The sequence below is a fragment of the Chiroxiphia lanceolata genome, chromosome Z, assembly GCF_009829145.1.
Source record: "Chiroxiphia lanceolata isolate bChiLan1 chromosome Z, bChiLan1.pri, whole genome shotgun sequence".
Classification (NCBI taxonomy): domain Eukaryota; kingdom Metazoa; phylum Chordata; class Aves; order Passeriformes; family Pipridae; genus Chiroxiphia; species Chiroxiphia lanceolata.
In genome coordinates this window covers 68,626,020-68,653,566 of record NC_045671.1, presented here as the reverse complement: position 1 = coordinate 68,653,566, position 27,547 = coordinate 68,626,020, and the positions used below count along the sequence as shown (strand labels likewise).

General features: G+C 44.2%; 2 protein-coding genes across 2 annotated transcripts; one reads left to right on the top strand and one right to left on the bottom strand.

The window, feature by feature from the left end:
• Positions 1 to 46: 46 nt before the first annotated feature.
• PDE6B (phosphodiesterase 6B) lies at positions 47 to 21,173 on the top strand. The gene is made up of 22 exons (XM_032676727.1): positions 47 to 632; positions 2,917 to 3,069; positions 3,405 to 3,494; positions 5,884 to 6,024; positions 7,046 to 7,120; positions 7,211 to 7,275; positions 8,208 to 8,274; positions 8,420 to 8,467; positions 8,653 to 8,802; positions 9,800 to 9,943; positions 10,512 to 10,577; positions 11,143 to 11,289; positions 12,874 to 12,981; positions 13,974 to 14,083; positions 15,087 to 15,174; positions 15,711 to 15,811; positions 17,215 to 17,322; positions 18,043 to 18,106; positions 18,447 to 18,521; positions 19,431 to 19,514; positions 19,795 to 19,951; positions 21,028 to 21,173. Exons 1-22 carry the CDS (start codon positions 222 to 224, stop codon positions 21,084 to 21,086), a joined length of 2,511 nt encoding a protein of 836 aa, XP_032532618.1. The 5' UTR covers positions 47 to 221; the 3' UTR covers positions 21,087 to 21,173.
• A 3,395-nt stretch (positions 21,174 to 24,568) lies between these two features.
• Positions 24,569 to 26,923, bottom strand: ATP5ME (ATP synthase membrane subunit e). Its single transcript, XM_032675942.1, has 4 exons — positions 26,822 to 26,923; positions 26,594 to 26,648; positions 26,233 to 26,331; positions 24,569 to 24,698 (listed from the first exon to the last, which is right to left on the bottom strand). Exons 1-4 carry the CDS (start codon positions 26,855 to 26,857, stop codon positions 24,673 to 24,675), a joined length of 216 nt encoding a protein of 71 aa, XP_032531833.1. The 5' UTR covers positions 26,858 to 26,923; the 3' UTR covers positions 24,569 to 24,672.
• Between the last annotated feature and the right edge of the window lie 624 nt (positions 26,924 to 27,547).

The window sequence follows — 27,547 nt, the reverse complement described above, 5'->3', positions numbered from 1 at the left end:
TCATCTAATCTCTTTGTTTGAGAAGATCTGTCCTCCCACCGACTCACCTTCGGCACTATAAAGGAATACATCTTCCTGATGACAAGCTCTCTTTGCAGTGCTACTTCACCCTTAGTCATTCTAGAAGCAGCATCTTCTACTACAAAAGCTTAGGAACTACATGAGAAGTTAGAGTGCTGCTTGCAACGACCACGTCTTCCACAAGATCCAGGGCATTCACAATGAGCATTAGTCAAGACGACGTGGAGAAGTTTCTTGATGGCAACCCTGCTTTTGCCAAGCAGTACTTTGAGAAGAAACTGAAAACAGAGTCATGGGATAACAATGAGAGTGAAATACTTTTTGAGTTGATCCAAGACATGCAAGAAAGCATCAACATGGAGAAAGTTGTTTTCAAGACCTTGAGAAGAATCAGGTCCCTTATTCACGCTGACCGCTGCAGTCTTTTCATGTACAGGCAGAGAAATGGCACACCTGAACTGGCAACAAGGCTTTTCAACATCCAAGAGGGAAGTACTCTGGAGGAATGTCTGGTGTCCCCAGACTGCGAGATTGTCTATCCATTGGACATAGGCATTGTGGGTTATGTTGCACAGACCAAGAAAACCATGAACATCAAGGATGTCCACGAGGTATGTTTGCCATTTATTCATTTACTGGGTAGAAGAGAGTCTCACACGCTTACTAGTGCAAAGGGGTCAAGAGGCAGTAGCAGTGCATCTCAGTGCTTGGCCAAAGGTCTTGTAGTGCAAGAGCTGTGTACTGGAAACAAAAGCACCAGTAGCAAGTCTTCAAGTTGCTTTCAATTTCATTTATAGAATGAGGTGAAGCCAAGCACATTAATTACGCTAGGTCTTAGTGCCTGGAAACAAGTGCGCTGCCACACCTGGCCTGTCTAATTAAAAAAAAAATAAATAAAAGTCACACGTAGTCCAGCAGAGGAAGTCAGATCTGCACTGAATGCACATGGAATTTTTCACAGAATTTTATGATCCATTAGTAAGTTGCAAAGAGAGAGAAATCCTTTACAGGAGTACAAAGCGGGTTTTTACACTACAGAAAGCATTTGAAAATGGTTGCTGTCTGATGAAACTTCAGCCAAGGGCATTTAGAGGTATTTTCATTAAACAGAGGGAGTGGACCTCAGAACAAGTGTGTTAACTGCAACCTGTGTATGGTGGATCTTCATCAGAAGCAGAAAGAGACAAGCTTTGACCAAAAAAACACTTTCAGCAAACATTGTAAACTGGAGGGATCTCAGGAATTTTAATGTTTTATTTTTGTGCCTTCGCGACAACATTTACTCCCCATACTTCTGGGTATGTTAAACCAGAATGGCAGCAATAACAATCCGCTTGTTCTAATCATAGGTATAAAACTAAAATCCATGTGACCCAAATATGGCATTTGGGATTACTCTATCTATTGTTTGCTAGCTATAGAGAGACCATCTGTTGATCCATTCATTTGTTGCTCAATACAAGCATATCCAAACCTTTCAGCAAAACCTTCCTTGTCTTCCACAGAACACAGACACTGATTTCATTCTGCAGCTTTATTTTTTGACATTTGGGTTGTTTCTGATGTTGGGGGAAGCATCAGAATGTGACAAACTTTTTAAAGCTGTTTGCTTTCTGATGTTTCTTCAGAAATATGGGAGCAATTCAGTGCTGTGAGCTAAGAGCTGCACTCCAAGTGCTTTCAGACACCACCATAAGACATTCCTTTGAAGGAGACCCAGAGACCCAATGCTTGGTCTATCCCATTTGGCAGAAGGCCCAGCAGTGGGGAAGGTAGGGGGAGAAGTACATTAGGGAGAGATTATTCTGCTGGTTCAACCTTCTGAATATGATCAGAACTGTGTGGCTTTTTCTAACCCAGGTGGAAAGGTTATTCAGTTGAGCAGAGAGAAGATCTTGGGTCAGCAGGACCATCCCTGCACTCCCTGTTGGCAGGTGATGAAGGTGTCAACAGGACCCCATGCAAGTGAAGTGATGGGCTATCTGCTTTCCCTGTACTATGCTTTTTCTGCTTTGTTTTCTTTTGTCATGGGGGGAAATGTAATATTGATACAAGGATGAACTGGACAAGTTCCTTTTGAGCTGGCCCTACAGCATGACCTAGCATGCCCCCAGTGGTTTGATTGGCAGTTCCCTCCTGGGTGACTTCCTGGGCAGCCCAGTCCATAGCAGAGCTGTCTGCACATGGTAACCACTACCAAAATGCTCCTGGCGCAAAAGGGGGTGGTGGATTGCTGCCAGATGCAGGGGAAGATTGCCAGGAAAAACACACTAGTGGTGCCAACTGCGTCCTCCCTTGGAGTACCTGCCCTACCGTCTACCATCCCGCGCACGAGGGCCCAGCAACATGTGAGGGAATGTCTGGGAGAACAAGGAGTAGATGGCTTCATGGATGCTGCAAGCTGACAACAAGCCTCAGGGTCCAGGCAAAAGCAGAAATAAAATGAGGCTGAGTGAACTTCCCAGTGACTGCGCTGGTTCATACACCGTGGCTAAGCAGTACTGCAAGGTATCTGTGTGCATTCACTCCACAGTGCTAACAAGAAGCCGGAGGAAAGGGTGAAGGAGGCACTATGAAGAATGTCCTTGATCTGAGAATGATCAGTGGAGAGCCTCCTTGTTCTGACAGTTTGACATGTTAAAGCTTATGGTTAGCAGGATCTCCACAGAAAGTTATAAGCACATGTTGCAGTCTGAAGCCACAGCTTCTCCTCTTGATACTGGCTTTATCACCCATAGGCGGTCCAATTTTCTGCTAATTCATTTCTCTCCTTCAATAATTTTTAAGGAAAACTTTCTTTAGGTAGCTCACTTTGAGAGGCTGTGCTTTATCTTGGTTTTAAGACTATGGATATTGTGGAAAATGCTTAATTTGTAAATTTTCTGTTTTAAACAGTGTGCCCAGTTCAGTCCATTTGTCGATGAGCTCACCAACTATACTACAAAAAACATCCTTGCGACACCCATCTTGAATGGCAAAGATTTGGTTGCTGTCATTGTGGCTATTAACAAACTGAACGGCCCACACTTCACCAGTTCTGATGAAACAGTAAGTGGTCAGTAGCTGAGTTTCTATCAGAAGGGGTTACCTGTGTTGTGCAAAACAGATTCTTTTATGCTGGGGATGTCTGCTTTCGTGAAGCTCCAGTGTTGTGAGTTTCCCTAAAGGGGACTCACCCTCTAATAAAAGAGGCTTAAAATGAGGTTGCTTATCTCATAAATCTTTCATGGAAGACACAGTGGGATAAGCCTCATCTCATGCCAATGCACAGCAAAGCATTTATCCAGGGAAATTCCCATGATGCTTGTAAAGCAGTGTTATGAAATACAGTGTACATGAGGCTACTACTGCATTCAACTCAATCTCGTAATTTGTCTTTGCAGCTTTTTCTGAAATACCTGAATTTTGCATCCTTGAACTTGAAAATTTATCACTTGAGCTATCTTCACAACTGTGAGACTCGAAGAGGCCAGGTAAGAGTGAAAATGCAAAACGGATTGTATCTTAAAACCAAATGAGTGCATTCTTCTGATTTCAAAGGTGTACCTGATCTGCTTCAGAGATTTGTGCCCTAAGAGCAGGAAAAAAAGATACCCTCAAGTGCTTTCAGGTGCTGTTCCTTCCCCAGAGTCCTTCATTACTCTTTCTGCTGCTACTGGCAAAAGTGCAGGACCTGACACAGTGGCACGAGTTTCAGCAGGACTGACTTCCAAATGTTTTGTTGACTTGAGGCTGCAAAACACTCTTGGGCCATTTAACCAGTTCAGCCAGCAGCACTAAAAGATTTCCTGAGACGTAGGAGAATGTGGTATTTTTTCCTCATCTGCTCATTAGAAAATGCTATTGAATTTCTTCTTAGAGCCAGTAAAATGTTTGTCGTACGCCTTTTGTACTGGCCTCCATCAGTAGAAATGACGACAGATTAGGGTTTTAGGGTATTCTGAACTGAAACAATCAGCCAACATTCTTTTCCATGACTTGTATTACAATAGGATTCTCAAATTCATTGGGATGGATGTGAATCCTTGCAATCACTTTCTGTGTAAGGCAACCAGTTATCATTGAAGAGGACGTGCAGTGGCGTCTGTGCTTCATGGCAGCCACGATCTATTCTCCAGTGGGGGTTCCCATGGGGAATAAATGCCTGTCTCAGCAAAATGAATGCAGAATGCAAGTTTATTTTGAAGCTTTGGGACAGCACTTACATTTACTAATTCCTTATTGTATATGCTTTACCTAGGTTAATTAATAAAAAACATGAATGATGGCCAGGTCAGACAGCCTTCAGCAATGATGAGTAGTTCAACTAAAGTAGAACTGGCAAAGGTTTGTTGCTGTTGAGGGCTTAGCAGTAGAGCTGGTAAGAAATGGGATAGAAGACAAAGTGGACACTCAAAAAATGGAAGGCCTAATGTCTCCCAGAGAGTGCTCTGGTCTGGTTCTGAACCCTGGAATCCTGTGTCCATACACTATGCTGCATCAGCAGGTCCCACAGAAAGGGAGGAAAGTGAGAACGAGATGCAGGACACACTGCTATAGTTCTACCAGTAGTTCAGCCATCAGACCTCTGGCTATCTAGGTCTTATAGTCTGTGTGAGAGTTAATACAGTTCATTGTGTTATAACCAAAAGCACTGAAATACAGAATGAGCAAATCACATTCTCGAAGGTGGTCTAGGATTTTAATACTGCAAATCCCATCCGCAAAGACTGCGCAATACTGTGAATAAAATGGTTTGTGCAAAGACAGTTCAGTCTGCTTGTGCTCAGATACTGTGTAAGAGTCTTATTAGAAGACCATATAATACATTTTGACCATCTTTTTTACATCATGCCATGAATTAGACATTTTTCAGATGTTTCTTTTGGTCCTCCTCACAGAGTTTGTGGCTTTCAGCATTACTTATTGCATGCTGTAAAGTGCCAAAAACTAAACTGTTGCTCATTTTCCTCCACTATCCTATCTGAGGGATGCTGACAATGAACATCTCAGATTTTATAGAGCTGTCCCAGTTTATGAATTAGAAACAGGAACAGATGCAGCTCGTGATTGTCAAAATCATCCACTAGTGTCCAGTGAAGAGGTGAGGCACCCTTTTTCTGGCAGTGGCCATGTAACAGCACTTCTTGTTCAAAGCACAGGTCCAGTCCACTTCAGGTTGCAGTTCTCAGTGCTTTTGAGGCACTGTTCCTCACATCTCCTGGGATCAGAAAGCAAAGCACTCACATTTGAATACAAGCACATGTGCATTAACTAAGCTAAGGGATTGTGTAGATGCTTCCTTACCACTTCAGAGAATATTTCTCCTTTAGGCCCACGAAGGCTCTCCTTGCACCACCAACAATACTTTTTCACAACCTCCATTTTCACAAATGAAGGAGCCTAATAGCAACATCTTTCTTAAGGGTACATCTGTGGAGCACAGGGCAGGTAAAAGGAGCAGACATTGATGTGCACACAAAACAGCTGTGCAAAGGCTTTGAGGAAAGCATTGATTCACATATTTCAAACACCAGCCTCTGTAATTTGCAACGTTTTTGGTGTTAACTGGTTTTGGATGCAAGATGTTAATAATGGTTTTAAGACATAAGTGGGGACAACTCTCTAGCTGACAGTACTACTTTTTTCATGGTGTATTTTTAAGATTGCACTTCTACACAATACTCCGAAATGACCTGACTCTTCCTCCCTACTAATTCCCAGTGTGAATAAGCAATGCTTTTGCATTTTGCTGTGTAGGTTTCCTGCACTCTTAAGGAACTGCAGTATAAAACCCCAATTGTTTCCTTGTTGCTCCAATTACATTTGGGAAGCCCATCTCCCAAGGAAAGGCTGCGCTTACGTTTCGATCTTTTGCTGCAGGTGCTGTTGTGGTCTGCAAATAAGGTTTTTGAGGAACTGACCGACATTGAGAGGCAGTTCCACAAGGCTTTTTACACGGTGAGGGCATACTTGAACTGCGACCGGTACTCAGTAGGTCTCCTGGACATGACGAAGCAGAAGGTGAGAGTTCACAGCTGTGTGGTGCATCTTTCTGATTGCTGCTGTTCCCCTGAGGGGAGATACGCTAAGTTTTCCTGAGGCGGTCAAAGTGAAAATTAACTTTGAGTCGTAATTCCTACTTTGGTTGGCATTCTTTTGTTGTGCAAATGAAGAGACGGGGTTAATGAAAATAGAGGAAAAGGAGAGAGCTTGTCACTAGAATGGGACTGTCAAAGGCTGGGAAGAAAAATGAGGGGAAAATGTGTCTGACCGTGGCAATCCTGGTCAAAGCCTGCAACACAAACACAACCTCAGAAAGCCTGTGGATATCAGAAGTATAGTGAGACAGCTGTGGAAACCCCCAGCAACAAAGCAGCCACTTTCCTGAAGGACTAATCCCTGTGCACAATATCCAGGCTTTTAAATGGAATTTGTCTTCATGAAAACAAGCTGACAGAAGCTAAGTTACATCTGATTTGGTCTGATTGTTTGCAACTTTGTCAAGTTCTATGTGGGGGTCACGCAGCATCCTTGTCAATGGAGCCCTGCTTTATTCCATAGTCAGGCTGACTACTGTGTTGCCAGAGCTCTTACAGCACACTGTCTTGTGAAGAGGTGTATTAAAAGATCATTAGTGTGCTAGAGACACTTTGATCAGCATTATACGAAACCTAAGAAGAACAGGCAAACAAAATATTTCAGCAATCTGGCAAGTAGTAGATCAGCCCTATAGTCACACTCTGGAAAACTAAGAACACAGAAAGTGTTGGCATGGCCATTTGCTCTGAGTGCAGCCAGCAGTGTTCACTGAATGAAGCAGCACCCTGTGTACAGGCAGTATATGATTATATAATGCACCCCACTTCCCAAATTAGGTATTATACCTAATATCATTCTGCTGCCTAGTATTGAACTAGTCTTATTATTTGATGCCTTATTTTACACACTACAAAAAACAGCAGAGTAGAGCAATGGTTGCTTTGAGACTAAAGGCAGAATGCACTTTTCTACTCTAAAACTACTTCTTTAATTTTAAAACCAGGAATTTTTTGACCTGTGGCCAGTCCTACTGGGAGAAGTACCCCCGTATTCAGGGCCTCGCACTCCGGATGGCAGGGTACGTGAGAACAGGGCTTCTTTACCTCTCTCCTGCCTGGTTGGGTTGCCTCATTACTAATTTTAACACCGCTCTTCTCTTTATTTGTAGGAAATAGTCTTTTACAAGGTCATTGATTATATATTACATGGAAAAGAAGACATTAAAGTCATTCCGTAAGTGCCCGGTCCCTGTAAGTAAAGTACTGACGCAGAGTGTAGGTAAAACCAAGGTTCCCCATGATTTAAGATATCCATGAGGAGAAATACAAAGGACTAATAGAAGACTGAGTAAGAGAGACAGAATGTAAGTTGGTTCTTCAGCTCACATCTCTGTGGGATAAAGATTTCCCCAAGGGCACTGGGATCCTGACTTGCAAGCCAGGCTCCAAAATTCACTGAAGTCAGTGATTCTTTTTAGATGCAGAAGTGAGCTGTCTTGACTGCCAGCAGTTTTGCCACTCTCCTTGCCAGGCTGAGGCATTGCTCCTCCTCCATGCCTTCCCTATGGAAGTGGGTGAGCCCACCCAGGATGCCCTTGCGTTGAGGCAACACGTCCTTGCTTCTCTCTAATCCCTCAGTCGCTGACCCCATCTTAGGGCTACCTCTGGCCTTTCCTCCTCTCCTCACAGCAGAAGACATCCTCTTTCTGAGAACTGCCCTCTCTTCTTGCCACTGAGTGTTTCAGAGGAGCCTTGGGCACCTTAGACAAACCTGACATAACAGGAGTTTTGCTCAGTTCTGATCCCCAGTACAGCAGTGTTCAAAGTTCAGGCTGGCAGACATCCTTGGCCAGGAACTTCCTTCTATCTTTCTCTGTGTTGAAGGTCCGAAACATGGTCCCACACTCCCAGGAATTACTTTTTATTAAGCCTCTGCAGACTATGATATTCTATGTGTTATTTTGTATTGAATCCTTGAAGAAAAAAGTATTTACTTACGTGAAAATTTTTGCTTGTGCATGTGGATCCTTTGAAAGTAACAGGACTGTTTAGGAACTTAGAGTGAAATATGTAAATCTGGATTATGCAATCAGTTGGATACACTTCAGCTCCATGATCAGTAAACATATATCCTTAATTTCCTTTATATGTTTTTCTTTCATTCAGAAATCCTACCCCGGATCACTGGGCACTAGTTACTGGACTGCCAACCTATGTGGCTGAAAGTGGATTTGTGAGTACTTAACCTAGGATTCATCAAATCTTTCTGAGATAAAGTCAGACTCATGCTGCTTTCTCATCAATTCAGTTCTATGTTTTGGTAGTTAAACTACTCATTACCCACATTGTAAAACTTTTTCTTTTGTGTGATCCCCTAGATTTGCAACATTATGAATGCTGCTGCAGATGAGATGTTTAACTTTCAGGTATTGTGAAAACTTCCACTTCTGTGAAGGGTTCTACTTTTTCTTTTTCCAGAAATGTAATATTGCGTCAATATTAGATATATAAATACTTCTTTTGTCTGAAGTCTTAATGTAAAATGGGAATGATGATGTATTTAGAAAACACATTAAGTACATGATGTCTTTCCGCTTGCTGTTGCTTCAAGGAAGGTCCTCTAGATGAATCAGGATGGACTATCAAAAATGTTCTCTCCATGCCAATTGTGAACAAAAGGGAAGAAATTGTTGGTGTCGTCACATTTTATAACAGAAAAGATGGGAAACCATTTGATGAACAGGATGAAACCCTCATGGAGGTATAGTTCCTTTCTGTGGCTGGAAGTAATTCATATGGTTGAAGAGCTCACTGTTGCTTATTGTACACCCACAAAACATCTCTTGTTTTTTGAAGTTAAGTAGACTTCTTTGTTGCTTAGAGAGGTGTTACACATCACCTTGGAAGTTTTGAAAGCAGCCATCTGACACACTGGGGGAGTTTGGTCTTGGAAACCCAGCTGTGTTAGCATCATTTTGTTTCAGCATTCTTGGGTTGGACACCTAGCCATGAGCAGCTACTGTGTGCCAACACAACCGTTCTGACCTGTGTTCACATACCTGGCAGCTGGTTCTCATTGACTGGGCCAGTCCCCCCCAGAAAATTACACAGAAATTATCTATGTAGCTGAGATACAAAGGGAGGCCAGCTGCTGAATCTACCAGCAGCAGCTGTGAGCAAGGACCCTGCTGCTTAGAAATGCTCCTATGTTCGTTTCAATGCAATATAAGCCCTCAGCTCTTGGCATCTGTTATCAATCAGAACATTTCCTGAAATAGACTTTTCTTATCAAACTAAAAGACTGTGGGGAAAAAAATACAGTTTGAATTGGCCACTGGACAGCAAACGAGCTGAAAGCAAACACAGTGTGTGCGTAAATACATGTAAGAGGTTATGAGACCACCTTGATACCAGCATTCCTGACCTGCTGTCACCATTGTAACAGCAGCCTTTCCACAGGCATGGAGGCACTTGCAGCAACACAGAAATAGTTTTCTGTACACTGAACTGGACAGAAGGTCCTTGAGCCTCCACAGCATGGATGCTCTGTAGGGCTGGGCAGATTCAACAGGTGGGGAGATGCTCTGCTGAGGAGTAAGTCACAGCTGGGAGCAAACACATGATTGCTTATTGCTAGAATTGTGGACAAAGAGGAGCTTGTGTTTCTCCAAAAATATATCATGCAGTGTTATATTTCATGCATTTGAGGAACAGATGTTTCAGTTATTTCACCGTTTCCTTCTTTTCCCCTCACCAAGTCCTTGACGCAGTTCCTGGGTTGGTCTGTGCTCAACACAGACACATATGATAAGATGAACAAGCTGGAGAACCGGAAGGACATTGCTCAGGACATGGTGCTCTACCACGTGAAATGTGACAAGGATGAAATCCAGGAAATTCTGGTAATGCCTCGCAATGTGCAGCACACATCCAGGTGTACTGGCCTGGCCCATGGCTTATGGCACAGACACAGGTCTCCCATTTCACAGAAATGCTTCCAGCCACCACAACGTGGAGGCAGCACCTGAACCCCTAGTCATTGCACAGTGGCAAAAGAAGTTTCTTTTGACTCTGTGGTCTGCCCTCCACCTTGGCACACTGCCCCAATACATCCTAATTTCCTCAGCAAAGCCAACCTTGGAGGTGGGCTCACACAGGCACTACTCAGGGCAGGGATGTAGGGGTGGAAGAGAAATCCATTTATTTCCTAAAACCTTCTTAGTGCAGAGGATGTGAAGTGAAAGGACCCAGCTGGGACACTGGATCCAGGGGGACATTTACGAGTAGGGGAAACACAAATCCAAGAAGATTACTACCAGGAAGCATGTTTTGAAAGACCAGAAAGTGAAGTAAGGTCCAGGAAGGAAACACAATTTGCGTATGACAGCTACCCTAGATTGCCCCAAAGCTGCCAAGTGCAAAGTCCGTTGGGGTTTGGTTGTCAGCTTAACACACTCATGCTCTTTGCAGCCAACACGAGAAAAGCTGGGGAAGGAGCCAAGTGAGTGTGAGGAAGAGGAACTGGCAAGCATTCTGGTAAGAACAATGTACTGCTGGAATAAAAAGCCTTGATGAACAAACATTGCCTGTGTGGATGCAGGAAAGAGTTATCAGCATTAGCATGCTGCTACCTGGTCAGGGGCAAAGGCAAAGCATATCCTGCCTTCCTCTGCTGAGTGAATTTGGGGTTACCATCACAATGTCACAGCACGTGACTTCCCTAGGTCCTGGGGAGTCCCTACTCCCTGCCACTTCATCTCAAGGGGTTCAAAGTCCATCTGGAAACACATCAGTCACCTCATGCATATTGTTCTCCAGAGTAATTAAGGAGGGCTGTAAGTCTTTCCCCATTTTGAGTCTTCAAACTGCATCAAATCAAGTGCTTAACAGAAAACAAACAATATTTCATGCACTTGACCAAAAACTCCCACCCTTTTCCCCCATTAATGGGGTTATTATGAAAAGCTGCCTTTCAGTCTGTTTATGTGTTATATGCTAAAAGAAAAAGTTCACAGCAGTATCAGACTGATAAGTTTTTGATAAGCAAACCTAGGAATGACATAAGTAGCAGAGCAATAAACCATCCCCACCTCTCTTACAGAAAGAAGAGCTCCCGGGTCCCACTAAGTTCGAAATCTATGAGTTCAGGTTCTCTGATTTTGACTGCACCGAGCTGGAGCTGGTGAAGTGTGGCATTCAGATGTACTACGAGCTCGGCGTGGTGAAAAAGTTCCAGATCCCACAGGAGGTAGGAGCTGTCAAAACCCAAGATGCCCTGTCTTGGATGGCCAACAGACCCACCCTGTGGCTGAGGTCCCCACGCAGGGCACTCTGCCCAGCACAGCTCACAGAGCAGCCACGAACTGGGTTCATGGGGGCTTGCAGAGAGGAGGGCGTGCATCCCAAGCCCCCTCACACCTCTGAGGGCAGGGGACCGCCTCTCACTGCCACTGATCACTACGTGAGTGTTTGCAGCATAAAGGTGTCCTCTTCTGATCTGCGCTGCCTGCCACAGATGGGGTTTGCTGTGAGGTCTATGGAGATGGGTAGTACAGCACGCAAAAGGTTGCTCGCACTTACTGCGTCTAACGCCCCTCACGGCCGCAGCGTAAAAACAGTTTCCAGGCACGACATGGGGAGTGCCTGCCTGTGTGTGCTTGTTTCCTTTGCTATAGGATGTACCATTCAGCTTTCAGCCAAGATATGCTGAAACCTACGCTGGCAGGTCCCTTTGTTTCTCGTCCCCTTGCAAACACGGATGTGCTCTCATTTGGTGCAATTGACACCAACTTCCTGACTGTGGTCGGCGGGAATGGTGGGACCCTGTGGGAACAAGGACTCCATAGGCCCCGATGTGCAAATTCACGATTTTTGCCACCGTTCCCCCGTAGGAATCGTGAAACTGACATTTCAGCAGCTCTGGTGCTCCCCAAGGGATTTCTCAGCACATTGTGTGAGGTTTATTTCCATCTAGTGGGATCTGGAGGTAACTGCAGGAAGGGTTTTCACCCTGGAAAGGCAGGTTGGGAATTAGAACGGAAGCGAATGGGAATTGTCTTTGTGCTTCTTACTTGTATCAGGTCAGTGTCAAAAAGTATCCAAAATATCTACTCTTGCAACAACTAACCCGTGATACACGTGTGAAAAAAAAGTCATTCTTTGCTGCAACTCTGAATAGTTGAGATTTTTAAAAATGAATACTCATTCATAATTAATTTACTCTCTAATGGCAAAACCTGCGCAGCTACAAGATGTAGTACACGTGGAGAAGTAGAATGCAGAGGGGAAAAACCAGTTTGTTATTTAATGCCCTATACTGTAGTTGCTTAGGTGATATAAATGCCACCCATCTCTACATCTATGGATCTCCATCTCTTGAAGACAAATATCAGTATTAGTAAATCACAAGATACAGGACAGACAAATATTATGAGTGACAACTTAGATAAAAAAAAAAATTCAAGAAATTCACAATCAGTAAGATGAAACCACAATACATTCACAAACAGTACAATGAAATCTCTCTTTTTTTTAGGTAGTGATGACTCTTGTTTACCCCACAAGCATCTCTGTGATTTTATTTTTCTTATTAAAAAAAAATTAGAAAACAGAGAGCTTTATTTTAGATCCCCTTTTGCTCTCCACTAAGCTTTAGGCTTTACTCTAATAATGCTGTCAGGGATGCCTGATGACATTACAGCTTCTGATCCCTTTCTGGGGCTGCCTCTGTAGAATTGGAACCTCATCCATGACTTCTGTATATGATTCTCATTGCGAGAGCCAGAGCCAGTGGCTTCATCACCCAAACAAACATCCTCTTCCCCATTTGCAGGTTCTGGTGAGGTTTGTGTACTCTGTCAGCAAAGGCTACCGGAAGATAACTTACCACAACTGGCGCCATGGCTTCAATGTTGCACAGACCATGTTCACTCTCCTGATGGTAAGGTAACGCCACCCTGGTTAATTCTGTGGCACAGTTTATTTACAGCACCTAAGAAATATGCAGGTCTCCCTTTGAATCCTGGTGTAGGAAAAGGGTTTGTCACTCCTAGCACAGATCCTGCTGAATGAGGTCTCCATTTGCCTTAGGTAACAGTCATTGCATTACATTTAAATCTTTGGTCAATGCTGGCCAATGAATGGAATGCTTTAATTCTTAGGGGTGTGTGGTGTTGAATAGACTCCAGACTAAATCCTTCTGCAGAGTAGGGGAGAGAGACTACAGGACTTCCATTCTTCCAACAGATTCTGACAGTAAGAGCCAGACTGAAGTTAGCTGGTTGGGATCTAGGCAACCCCATGCTTTCCATTTCCAGGCAGGACAGACACAGGTGTAAGTATATCGCTAGTGTGAACACGGCAAGTGCCACTTCTCACAGGCTCTCAGGGCAACAAACACCTCAGCAAGAAAAACAAGTGTCTGACTGCTGCTCCACACCAAGGATTGACCAGCCAAGAACCACTGAGGATGGTTTCACACATCTACCTACACATCTGGCAGCAGGCTTATGCCTACCAAAATCCCTTGGGTGATTCAGCTGGGACATCACATTGCTCAGAAAGATGAGGAACTTCTTCACGTAGTACTTTGTGTCCAGTACTTTGTGTCCAGTACTTTGTGTCCAGGAGTGCTTATGACAACCTGGGTGAACTCCAGGGCATGAGACTTCTATAGCAGGATGCAGCCAACACTGTAGATATGCATCAAGCACATATGCACCACACATATGCCTACCTGAGTCTGAAATGTTCTATTTCCAGCTGATTCCCCATTTTAACCTAAGCCTACCATGTATTGTGTTTAGGTTCACAAATGTTTTCAGTTCTCCTGGACTATTTCACTAAGGAGATCCCTGGCACAGAGCAGTCACAGGTCAGTACCCGTCCCTGTATGAGATGCTAACATATGGCATGTACATTCTCTCCCTCCAGACTGGCAAACTGAAGCGTTACTACACAGACCTTGAAGCCCTTGCAATGGTAACTGCTGCTCTGTGCCATGATATTGACCACAGGGGAACCAACAACCTTTACCAAATGAAGTAAGCACTTTCTTACCGCTTCAGACCAGTTCTGTTGCTCTCAGGTTGAGTAGGATCAGGCTGTTGACCACACCAAACTCCAGTACAGCTCTGTTTAATACACAAGGGTAACAAACTTCTTTTGCAAATTTCCTTGCTTTTCAGCTTACTGCACCACTTGGGCTTATGCTTTGGCCAGTGGTGACACTGAAAAATTGCAGTGCTCTCTGGGGCTTCCTTCACCTCCTAGCAAACCTCCTTTGGTTAAAGCAAAACTTACACTACCATTAGAGTGTAGAAGGCACTTGGTAGCCCGAGTGCCACAGGAGACCCATGATGCCACCAGGAGCACCCTGGGCATAAGACGACTAGTTTCTGATGGAAGGTATCTATGGAGAAAGCACCATGCATGGCACTGCCCTCACCACTTGCAGAAACAAAGCACCTGTGAGAGTGCTGCTCTCAGTAGGCAGTTATTAGCTACAGAGAAAAAATTGCATGATTTCACTGACTAGTCAAGACTCTGTTGCTCACTTAAAGTAGTGTCAGATCACAGCTCTCCTGCGACGATTGCTGGCAATACTGTCTTACTGTTTTCTGGAGCTTTGGGAAAACGTTGAGTGAAGCTGGCTCATGTTTTTGATACAAGAGGGCCTTGCTTTTCAGCAAGGAAAGTATCCAAGGATTGCAGGGTTTTATATTCCTATTGCTAGATATCAACATGTATTTAACTCAGAAATTAAACAAGCTTACTAAGCTGAGTAATTACAATGCAGTCAGATACAACGTTTAAGGGGAAATTCATAGCTGAAAGACTGTCTTATACAGTGTCCAAATAGTTATAAGCAGTGTCACAAAAGTCTTTAATTAGACTGAGGACATTACTTACTGAAAAGTGCTACTCTTAACCCTTTTAAAAGGAGTTGAACTTATGTGTGTGACAAAAGCTAAATAAAAAATGAGATGCTTCTTTTTATTTTTAAATGCTGCACTTACATTTTTAATCTTTCCTTTACACAACTAGATCTCAAAATCCCTTAGCTAAACTTCATGGATCCTCAATTTTAGAGAGACATCACTTGGAATTTGGAAAATTCTTGCTCTCTGAGGAGGTTGGTAATGTACTGTAATATAAGGGCATGAATAATTTACTTCTAGGGAAGTTTTTCATTAATAACAGAGCTGTCAGCACAAGACCTTTCTCTGGATTGGATACTGAGAAATTGCAGCTGCCTTTGTCCCCAGGTAATCTATGCTCACCCAGGACCAAAACACAGAGGATTCCTTAATGCATTACTTGGTTCTTTCAGAAGACACATTGTTATCCACATAGGAATATGCTAAATAAAGGATTGTTCTCCTGTAGCCCCTCTGGTAGGACTAAGGCTGACACATTCCCACAGCTAACTTCTAATTTCAAGCAAATTTGCACTGGGGTCAGGGGATGGGGTTTGGGTGCACACTGTGTAACAAGCTTCAAGATACAGACCCTGTTCAGTGAACAGAAGGGGAAACCAGCCACCCACATGTGATTAACATGTCATTGTTAAAAGAAAATAAAAGTGAACACATTTGGGAAAGGGAGGTGGCCAGGAACTCATAAAACACAGTGCCTGAATTTTGCAACTCCCTTTCCTTTGCTTTTCAGTCACTGAATATATGTCAGAACCTCAACCGCAGACAGCACGAGCACGTGATTCACCTGATGGAAATTGCCATTATAGCAACAGACCTGGCACTCTACTTCAAGTAAGTCAGCCACGTACACCGTGTGTGAAGGGCAGAAAGCAGCTGGCACTTTACAAAGGCCAAATGTGATGCTTTGCTCTGAAAGCCTCCCACTTGTGCAGCAGTTTCTTCACAGACACTGGCTCTGGGAGGCTGCCTTTAATATTGACTGTAGAGCTGATGGGAGAACTCAAATCATTCAAAAGGATTTTGAACTTCTATGAAACCACGTATGTGACTTTTTAACCCTCTATTTCCAACAAGGCAGGGTTATATGATCCCCTAATGGAAAGAGATGTCAGGTTTTGGTTTTTTTTTAACCTAGCACTCCAACACTGAAAATACTCATAAATGGCAAACGGTCTGGTGAGGGCTGCACTAACTTCTCTGAGAGAGCAGCATGACACAAATAATAAGTGGTCTATTGTAGGTGAATATCCAGCTAACAGTCCATTTCACACCCAAAAGCCAAAATTGCCAAACATCTTGGAGCAGTGTGCACTAACTTTCTGGGACATAAGGCTGAAATTCAATGACATATGACTTCCTAATTAGCAAGGAGCTCTCAAAATGTGCTTTCAGAGTACTGTGTCAAGACCAGATTATTGTGTTTCGTACTGCAGTACAATTATGCAAAATATAAACAGTCCACAGAAGAGGAATTTGAGGGAGATTACAATACCCCGAAGTCTTACTCTGAAGATACAATGTCTGTATGAGAGTATATACCACCACTTCCCCAGCTGGGAACAAACTGGTCCTTGACCTCCTTGGTCCATGAACTGCAAGCAAAGTCTTAGTTAAGACCCAGGAATATTGATGTAGATAGGTCCTCAAGGAAGCCCCCAACAAACCCAAGCACCACCATCTGCATCTCTTAAGTAGTGGAAACTATTGTAAATGCCTTAAAAATAAGTGTAGTGGTGAGACATGAGCAGGACCTTGAAAGTCTGTACAGCTGCAAGTTATGTCAGCTGAGAAATGCTTTCACCTTTACTGGCAACACAAGAAGGCTTCTTCCTTGAATGTTAAGCAAACTGCAGAAACCTAGAGCTGGCTGGAGTATTTTTAAAGCTGCTTGTCTTTGTATACTTACTCAATCACTGTTAACCTTATTTATATACCTAAATATATGTAGGGAATTCTGTGGAACGGTTTATAGAAGACACATCCATGTTTTGAGTGGCATAAAATCTAGAGAAATTTGTTGTTTCAATGCTAGCAGAGAAGACAGGCCACATCACAAAACTGCTTCATATGTACTCTAAGTGCCAGGAGAGCAGCTACTGGAAACCCTTCTGGGAGGGTTAGCAATACCAGGAACAGCTATCTGTTTTTAACATATTTGTTTCCTTGTTTCAAAGATTTTTCCTTTTGTCCCCCCCCCCTTTTTTTTTTTGTAAAACTTTTTTTTCCCCTCAAAGAAAGAGAACAATGTTTCAAAAGATCGTTGACGAGTCTAAGACATATGATAGTGAGACTGCCTGGACTGAATACCTGTCTCTGGAGACAACAAAGAAAGAGGTTGTCATGTGAGTAATCGGCTCTGGAAAGGTTAGCAGTGTGTACACCTGGTGAGAGCTCCAGTATACACTTTGTGCTGCATTTGGTGCAAAATCAGCACATGACACATTACTGCCCGCTTAAATTTGACCTTCTGGAGAAGCAGGGGAGAAAAAAGGGAAAAAAAAAAAAGTAGTTCTTCCTCCAGATGTCTCTGGGCATATACTCGTAGGGAGATGCAGGATCCCTTCTGGCTGTATATTCCTACCAGGCCACCCCGTGGCCTGCAGACCAGAAGCAGGGACATCCAATCCGCTAGCTGTTCTTCCCAGTGGCAACCAGTCTGAGTCACAATGCTGCTGTTGTGACTTGACAGATGGCTTGCAGGATGCTCTGCACTGGCAGTGAAGTGCACTCACAATCTCACTGCAGACTGCACTGGTATGATGTCCGTGAGGGAGACAGGGATGTTACTCCAAAGCCAAGAAGTTCAGCCCAGCACTGACTAAAGCAGCAAACATGCTAATGTCAGAAACAATGTTTCCCATCTCAATTCCATTTTAACCAAGAGAGCAATTCTTGCTGAATGTCCCAGTCAGAATCAAGGCTGTTACAGCAGCATGTCTTTCTTTATAACTTCAGCAGAAACAAGGGGATACCTGACACAGTATTGGGGCATGAAGTTCCTGAGCCTGCAAGAAGTAAGGTGCAGGCTATAGACAATAAATTTATTTCTTTCCTGTTTTTAGGGCAATGATGATGACTGCCTGTGACTTGTCAGCAATCACAAAGCCTTGGGAAGTCCAGAGTAAGGTCAGGTGCTTGATATATCATTAGATTTCTGTAGTTTATGCTTCAAAGTAATGCAATTTTCAAAGACGCCTGGAAGGTCAATCAGTCTCCTACCAGAATTACGAAAAGGAATAGCTATAGTCTTGATGGATTAACCATTCTTTCAGATTGTAGTAGTGTTGGAAATGTTTCTTAATAGGTGAACAGTGGACTAATGAGATCAAGTGCAATAAGACTGTTGAGCTGTCACTACACAGAAGGGTTAGAAGTCAGATTTTCTTCATGGTGCAGACCCGAAGTGCATCAAGTTGTGAAGCTGAAGTTGGTGATAACTTTTCTTTTTCCCTCCTTGTCAATGTAGGTAGCTCTACTGGTAGCAGCTGAGTTCTGGGAGCAAGGAGACTTAGAAATAAGCGTCCTTCAGCAACAGCCTATTGTAAGTACCATGCGAGAGCCAGGCAGCTCAGTTCAGACAGCAAGTCTCAGCAGAGACTTACTACAAGAAGTGCTGCTGTCACAGTGCTGTGGCTCTTCCTAAAATCACCATTCCTGCCAAAATCCATTGGAAAAGTGTGTACTCAATGAAGAATCTCTGACAATGCCCAGAGATTCTTGTCCAGCTCTCCGTATAGTTAGATGGGTTCAGTGGCTGTGAACCATCAAGGAGTCGAGTCCCCCAGGAGACTTTGTGCTGGTCCCTTACAGAAAATGTAGAAAATTAAATAGATAAGTCACAGAAGAAAGTATAGTTTCTGATAAAGAGGAAAAACTACAAACACAAACTCTGTAGAGTCAAGAAACTATTTCTGGTAAATGGAAGGGTGTTTCTAACATTTATTTTTTTTAACACATAATTAAATTTGGCATTGAAAGGGACAGGAGTCACTCCTTGATGCAGCCTCCACCTGTGTGGTTTGGGTTTTATTTAAGTAGACTTTCATACACCCCATCTATCCACAGTGGCATTACAAATAATATAGTAATTGGCAGGGTCTTATAAGAATATAATTTCATGCTCAGTTATGTTTTATAGATTTCAAAACCTCTTCAGCCCTGTAACGAACCTTCCCTCAGGTATCTGAGACGTACATGGGAAAGATTCTCTGTCCTCCTCCCCATCCACAGACACTCAAAGAGCTGTCCAAAATTTCTACTAAAATGGTAAAGGAAGTCAGACCACTTCACTCCTCTGCAGTGGAGAAAGAGGGCTGTGATGGACAGTCTCTATGTATGGCATGACAGAACTGCTAGGCTAACACAAAAAGGCAATTTTGGGGAGAAAATAGAAGTGTGTTTTTCAATTAAGTGCTCTCATAAATCATGGTCAACTTGTGTCCTCCCACAGCCCATGATGGACAGAAGGAAAGCTGCTGAGCTTCCAAAGCTTCAAGTGGGTTTCATTGACTTTGTGTGTACGTTTGTCTATAAGGTAAGCAAAGGGTACCCTTGTATCCCCCATCCTTCTCAACAGGGGCTCAAATGCCAGGTGAGTGAGTCCCAGTGCAGCAACATCACTCAAGGGGAGAGGGACAAGTAAAGGAGGCAATATCTGCCCCTCTGCAAGGATTGCAGCACGGTGCTTGTTTGTGCCATTAATGCTTTCTCTGCATAAGCCAGCTTTGGAGGTGAGGTGTCAGGGTCTGCCCTGGGGTATGATGGACAAGCACTGCCCCTGCACTGCACTGTGCTGACAGGTGTGTTTTGGTTAGGAATTTTCACGTTTCCATGAGGAAATTCAGCCTATGCTTGATGGGCTCCTGAACAACCGAAATGAGTGGAAGACCCGTGCTGACGAGTATGATGCAAAAATGAAAGCTCTGGAGGAAGAGAAGAAAAAAGAGGAAGAGAGAATGGCTGCAAAGAAAGGTCAGAAACAGTAATTAGCTTTACATTCTGAACTCAGAAACATACATATGCAATACTCTCACAAATCTGCAGCAAGCTTTGCTGAGATGGCAGAGTAAGATGTCCACAAAAAGTTTCTTAAATTTGGTTCCACTGGCAAGACTGAAGGCACCATGACTGGCTGTCAAAAAGGCCACCCACTTAAATTCCCAAGAACTAGTTTCTGAGAAGCTAGTGAGAATCCATTCAGCACAAGTTCCCATGTAGCTAGGGATAGCCGAAAGTTGTTTGCTGTCCCTGGAAGACAGCAGGGAAACATCCCTTTATACTCAGGGACTATGGCCTATGTGCTGTCCCACAGGTCATAAAGCAGAAGCTAAGAAAAGTCAACAGGGGGAACACTTGAGGAATAGTGGTTCATCCCATTTCTAGTCCAGATTAAGTACTACCCAGAAGCCAGCATTAGTGGTAGAACCTAGCAGCAATCTGTTTTGGTCAAACTTGTTTTTCTTTTTCTGTGGGCCCAGCCTGTGTAGTACTGAAATCCATTGGCTGTAGTGGGCATTGGGTGAAAACTTGTTTGGCAGCCTGAGCACTTGTTTGACTCTCAGAAATGTGAAAGCAGAAAGTTGTCCTGGCCTCTCCCAAATGTCTGATCAAATATCAGCCAGAACTTGGTGCCTCCACTACCCAGAGGCTGTATCTGAACTCTCCTTTTTTTCCAACAAAATTCCAACAGCCCTCAAGCGACACAGTTCAGAAATTATTAGACCTGTCTAGGTGTCTTATCTCAGTTTAATTCATAGAAGTTAACTTAAAATATCAAAAATGCTTTAACTATAATTTGGAAAATTTCTGAAGAATTATTTTATGAACAAGTAATTGATATTCAAGAAAGGAAGATTTCTACTAACTCTAAAATACTCTTTCCAAGCAGCCTTACATATACAATTACTTTGCACAGCAGGCAGCTCTAGACAGGGTACTATAGTTATGACCTTCACTGATCACTGGAAAACATAAAAGTCCTTAAAAAACTGACTAAGAAGAAAATTTATGACTGTGTCTCTAATTCTGTGTTTCTTTTTACATGGCAGATGGAATAACCTGTAACGGAGGAACAGCTCCAGCTTCCAAAACCTGTAGCATACTTTAGATGTATTATCAATGCAATATATGCTACCCAAAATGAGAATGCCCACGCTTAAAAAAACAACAAAAAAAATGACATAAAAATACATTCCTGATTGGAGTGTTCTGATACTTTATTAGGCTTATCATCAACCAAGGAAGGGCTAGATCTTGTTTGCCTTAACTGCATCTCTTCCTGATGGTAAGGAGCCAGTTCTGTCCTGTCTCTTGCTCCATGTAATGCACCTTATGTCAGATGGCATATGGGAAATCAGAACAACATTGGGCCCAAAAATCAGGTTGCAGGACTATGGAAGAGCATTTCTCCTGCACTGAAACACTTCTTACTGCAAAATTGATCGGGATAGTCCTACTCTATACAACCCCACATGATTGACAGTGTATACAACCATAGCCTGCAGAGTAGCAAAACTGAAGAAGAGACAAATTGTCATCTAAGCCTATATCTGGATATCAGAATATAGCCTATATCTGGATATCATGATATCAGAAAGAAATCGGAGGCTAAGGATAAAGCATGAAAACTGATCATAGTAAACCTCTGAACTGCTCTAAAATACTTTGTTTCCTTGTAAAACCAAGAAGCACTTGGACAGATAGAAGTTCTGCACTCACTTCAAGAATTGGGATGTGTTGCTATCACAAAGCATAGAGCCATAACACCCAGTAGCTGCTTTCTTCAGGAGCAGGTTTCACAGTGTGCTAACTGAGGCGTCGTTCTTTCACACGTGATTTTAAGAAGACAGTGTTATCATTACCCATTACAGTTCCACTTACAGTTAACCAAGCAACCTGAATTGTGGCATCTCCTAAACTTGTTCTGTTTTGCCTCATAATGCCAGTTATTTAATACACTTGATCAGAACCAACCCCTCCTTCTTTTCCTCCTCCTGTTCTGAGGTGTCTGATTTCTAGATTCCCCTACAGACTTGTGACTGATGACCTGTATCCTTTTATTTTAGATAAAAGTTAGTTTTCATGTTTATTCATGTAAACATATTAGAGCATTTAATTACACTGTTGTAGTAGTAGAGACACCTTCTCTGCTCCTTTCTCATTCTCTCTCTCTCTCTTTCTTTTTTAAAACTGTTTGGATATCTATTTCGCTGGGGATTTTCTTCTTCTTCTATTGCTCTTGCTACCTTTCAGGGCTTTACCCTTCAGTATCTTGTTTTGCATTACAAAAATACTGCAAGTAAAAGGAAAACTAGAGCTACGGTGGTACATGGTCATCATTTATTTGTGTCTCAGTGTAGTAAGCAAGATCTAATCCTCTATCACTACACAGCAATTCCATGAGAGGCAATTTGTCTTTCAGGAAAATACAGAAACTTGTCCACTTGCATGAAAGCTAAATACACCATTGGTAATGACTTCATGCTGTTTGTCTCAGTTTCATTAAGAATCATAGAATTGTAGAATGTTAGGTGTTGGAATGGACTTTCAAAATTATCTAATCCCAACTCTCTCTGCCATGAGCAGGAACATCTCCCACTACACCAGGTTGCTCAAGGCCTTATCCAACCTGGCCTTGAACACCCCCAGGGTTGGGGCATCCACAACCTCCACGGGCAACCTGTTCCAGTGTCTCACAGTAAAGAATATCTTCCTGATATGTAACCTAAATTTCCTATCTTTCAGTTTGTACCCCTTACCCGTTGTCCTATCACACAGTTCCTGATGAAGAGTCCCTCTCTGGCTTCCCTGTAGGCCCCTTCAGATACTGGAAGCACATGAGAGCACAACTTGTCCCACACAGCATTGGGGTGGGCACGCTGCTGTGTATTTCCAAAGGGGACCATGCACAGTTGCAGAGGGGTGTCCATGGACACGCAGGGTGCGGTGCCAGTGGAGGAGGCTGTTTCTGAAGGGTGGACCATTTCCATGGGAGCAGTAGGGTCTCTGACGCTCCCTTCCAAAAAGGACAGCCCTAGAGCCACAGAACAGTGGAGATCTCACAGCAGGAAGCTGCACTGGTGGGGACGGGACAAGCTCCCTGCTGTCTCCACAACAAGCTCCTCTGTCCCCTTCCTCCTGCTTCTCTACCTGCCTGCGGACCTTCAGCACCCCAGGCAGAGCACAGAGCTCTGCTGTCCCTGGTCATTTTGTTGGACCATTTCTGTAGGTCAGTGGTCCCATGCCCTTGCTGCTCAGTAGCTGACTGCCTCTCATGTTGCTGTGGGAAGCCACATGCAGCAATCAGATGGCAATAAAGGAAACAGTAAGGCAAGACATTTCATTCTCCTTCTTTTCCCACCGTGTACTATATCAGTTTCTGACAGGGTACAATCTGTAGGGAAATTTTTTTCCCTGCAGCTTATTCTTGAGGGCTGCAGAGTTCTTGCCTGTCTCCAGCACAGAAGTTGCATCCCTGCTGGACAGCCATGGGCTACTTCCCCTTCAAGAGAAAGGACCTGTGACAGGAGGCAGAAACAGTCCTTGCAGATCCATAGGAAGCAGCATGTCTATAGCACTGGAGCTGAGATGAGGGGCAGGATGTGGTGGCAGGACCAGTGAGACAACAGTCAGCTACAGTCTCAGGTTATCGAAGAGTAAAGTGCAGGGTAGCATCTGTGGTATCCTGGGACAGTCCCTGATGCCTTGATTCCCAGGCTGGCTCATCAACAGAAAAGCATTGATGGCAAAACACAATGCTCCAGAAAGGAGTGGCTGGTGGTGGGAAACTCTTTGCTCCTCAGACATATTGATGAGATGCTTCATCAGTTGCTCCCAATGTCTTCTGTTCTGACACATAGGTCATGTCCAGCCACAGGATGTACAGCCCTGAGCTCTGGGCAGCCTGCTCTGCCCTTCTGCCTCTTGCTGTGGCTATCACTCTCACTGCCTAACACAGGCTGAGTGTCTGAGGAGAACACTGACTTTCTAATTGATACTACACAGGTCAGGTGACAAAAGTAATTTTTGTCTTTTTCCCGAAATGGTACCATCTAAACATATAGTCACTTAGCCAGAAGATTGGGTCCTTTCAGGTCAGCAATTCCTTAACTAATGTTTCTACATCTTTGAGGCTGGTGAGATACTGGAACCCAGGGAGGCTGTGGATGCCCCAACCCTATCAGTGTTCAAGGCCAGGCTGGACAAGGCCTTGAGCAACCTGGTCCAGTGGGAGATGTCCCTGCCCATGTCAGGAGGAGTTGGGACTAGATCATCTTTAAGATCCATCCCAACCCCTTAACATTCTATGATTTCTATGAAACTCCCCAGTCAAGCCATTTAAGTAACAGGTTCAGGCAGTCAGTGCCTCACCACTCCCCTCTCCTTCCACCTGTCCACATGTATTAAATTGTATGTACTTTCTGATCAAAAACATTAGCTATGAGTAATGGGTGTAGTGACTGGCTATTGCTGGGGTAATAGTGGGGGGGGTTCAGCTGCAACAATGGCCTGGTTGGGACAGATGCTTCCTGTCACATTCTGTAAGTATTTCTGCTGCTGTTCTGGGCAATTCACTCAAAAAATACCAACTGAAGTGTAGTAAGTACTTTATTGATAGAATATCATGCAGAGTTCAGAAACCATTGGACAGTTCACAGCCTAGCCATGTGCGAAATTCAAATCACATCTCTTGTTCATTTCAGTATGGAATCTTCACTTGCTAGAAGGGAAGAAAAAACAAACATGGTTAGGACTACTAGCCACTCCCATGCAGTACTAAAATACGCAAAACATCAGCAGAATCAAAGGCTACTTTCATGTAATTTCTTTCTAGCCAGTTTTTATGATTCCCACTTCTGTTTGTTCAACAGAATTGCAATTCATACTTTGGAGTAAAGGCACTTTTAAGTTTACTCACTGGTAAAAGACCATTTCCTGAATTGATGAGTCAAATAAGCCCAGAAAAAGCTATCATTACACGTATGTCCAGTCATCCAACTGTAAGGAAAAATCTCCAGCAACTACATTGCATTCAATGAAAGTTTAACAATTGCTTTTCTGAAAAAAACACACCAAAAACATTGCTGGGAACACAGACCTGTCATCTTTATGCCATTTTTAAAGAGACTAAACATTCTAAAGAAATAATCAGAGAACTTCATTTTTAAGTAGACTGGCAGCACCACAGCATAGCCTCTACCTCCAAAATTACAAAAGTTTCACCTAGCTAGAGAACATCTAAAATGCTCATTTATTTAGACCACGACCAATGGAGACTATGTATTTAAGATGGCAACACAGCCATGCAAAATGGCTTCATCTCTAGTAGGTGATACAAATCACCCAACTGCATATTTGACTTTCTGTATGTGTAGTTCATTTAACTTTACAGTGTTTTGTTCAGTGCTAGTTTTGTTTAGGACAATGGAAATGCCACCAGTTTCCATGGAACAAGTTACCGAGTGTGTAGCTGCACCAAGAACAGCCTCAGCTATTAGTCAGTTTTCTGACTCTTCCTAAACTCTAAGTCCACCCCAAAAAAAACCCTTGCTGAAACCAAGCTAGAGAGCACACTCCCCTGTAAGGCAGCAGGGAAGGAATCCTCTGTTAGAAACACACAGGGGACCCAAGAAATAATCCTAAGGACCAGGGTGAGAACGCCGCAGCAGGAATATTACAGGGTGGAAGGGAATGAGAAAATAGAAGCAGCACTAATATGAACTGATCCCCTACAGCATGTATCTCTTCACATGAGAGATACAACAAATGAAGCTGACCTCTAACACTACACCTGTGATACCGCTTAAAATTCTGGAGTTGCAATTACATGCAGCTGCCTACGGCTTCTAGTTTAGATGATCAGTCATACTTATGAGGTTCCTGCACTGCATGGAGAAGAGGGACTGTAAATTTGTTGCATACAGCTGAATAAGGGGCATCCCACTACAGTCATTAAACAGATCCAGTCATTCCTCACAGGATAAGCAGCAGTTTTTAGCATTTTGTTTTCTCACTGGAAATTCAGATAGCCATTTAACAAGTCCTGACTCGTTTCAAAAGCATTTTTAACGCTTCCTCCGATGACCTCTTCCAAATGCAAGCATCACTGAACAGTAGCACTATTTACTCCTCACATCACCCTAAGCATTGGCTCCATGGATTAGCTGTAAGCCTCAACTTCTCCTAAAAGCACTGCGGTAAAACAGCAGTCCAGCAGCCAAACGTCGGATGCACAAACTAAACGAAGCAACTACCTTCTGCGATCTCTTTTGCAATCCGCTCCAGCTCCTCACGTTTCTTTTTCTCCTCCGCCTCTATTCTTCTCTCTTCTTCAGCAATCGGCTTCAGGTAGTCTGCCATCAACACACTCGCTTTAAAACACGCCTTCCCGAACCCGCGGCGGAAAGCTGCGCGCCCGCAGGCTCGCTCAGAAAGGAGGGTAAGCCAGCTTTTTGCCGGCACAAAGGCACAAACCCGCAGGGATGTGCGGCCTCGCCCCGGCAGGGCCGCCCCGGCAGGGCCGCGGCAGGGGCGGGGGGAAATGGCGGCCGGGCCGCCTCAAGGTGCCCTTGCAGGGCCCGGGGCGGGGAGCGGCCCCCGGGACGCCGCACTCACCGTATCGCTTCTTGCCGTAGATCATCCCCACGAGCAGCGCCGAGTAGCGGGTGAACTGCGGGACGAGAGACAAGGACGCGCCCTTCGCTCAGCCCACACGCCCCGCCGGCCCCCGCCGCCCCCCCGGCCCGGCCCGCCGAGCCCCCCCGGCCCGGCCGGCCCGTCCCGCGGCCCCGGCACACCCGGGACCCCCCGGGACCCGCCGGACACACCGCCCGCCGCCCTCACCTTGATGAGCGGCGAGACCTGCACCGGCGGAACCATCCTGGCGGCGGCGGCGGCCGGAATTGACGGCGGCGGGCGGAAGGGGAGGAGAGAAGCCGTGAGCGGGCAGCCGGGAATTGCGAGTGCCGTTCGCTCCAGGGTTTGCCATTCTGGCACTCAAAGAATTCCCAAGGCGCAGGGGCTGGAGCATCTCTCCTACAAGGAGAGGCTGAGCGAGCTGGGACTACGCAGCCTGCGAGAGAATTTGATCGGGGGGAATCTCATCGATGTTTTTCAGTGGCTGATAAATGGGCAACAGACTGAGATGTAAGAAATTCCTTTTTAAGTGGAAGAAAAAAAAAAAAAAAGCCAACTTTTTTTAGTCCCGAGGGTTGACCCGTTTGAAAACAGATATTAGAAAAAAAAAGATTTCACTGTTAGGGTGATGAGGCACTGGGATGGGCTGCCCAGGGAGGTGGTGGAGTCACCATCCCCGGTGTTTAAAGAGGAGTCTGGATCTGGCAGTGGGTGATGGGGTTTAGTGGTTTAGGGGTTACAGTCCAGATGGCTGGACCCTATAAGCTGTTGAGTGGTTGGTGTGTCTCTGTGCAGATGCTCAGTATGACTGGACACAGACCTTGGCAACCAGGTCTAGCCACCCCTACTTTAAACTGGAGGGTTGGACTAGATGGTCTCAAGAGGTCCCTTCCAGTGTCATCTGTTCTGTGATTCTGGGATTGTAATAATCGT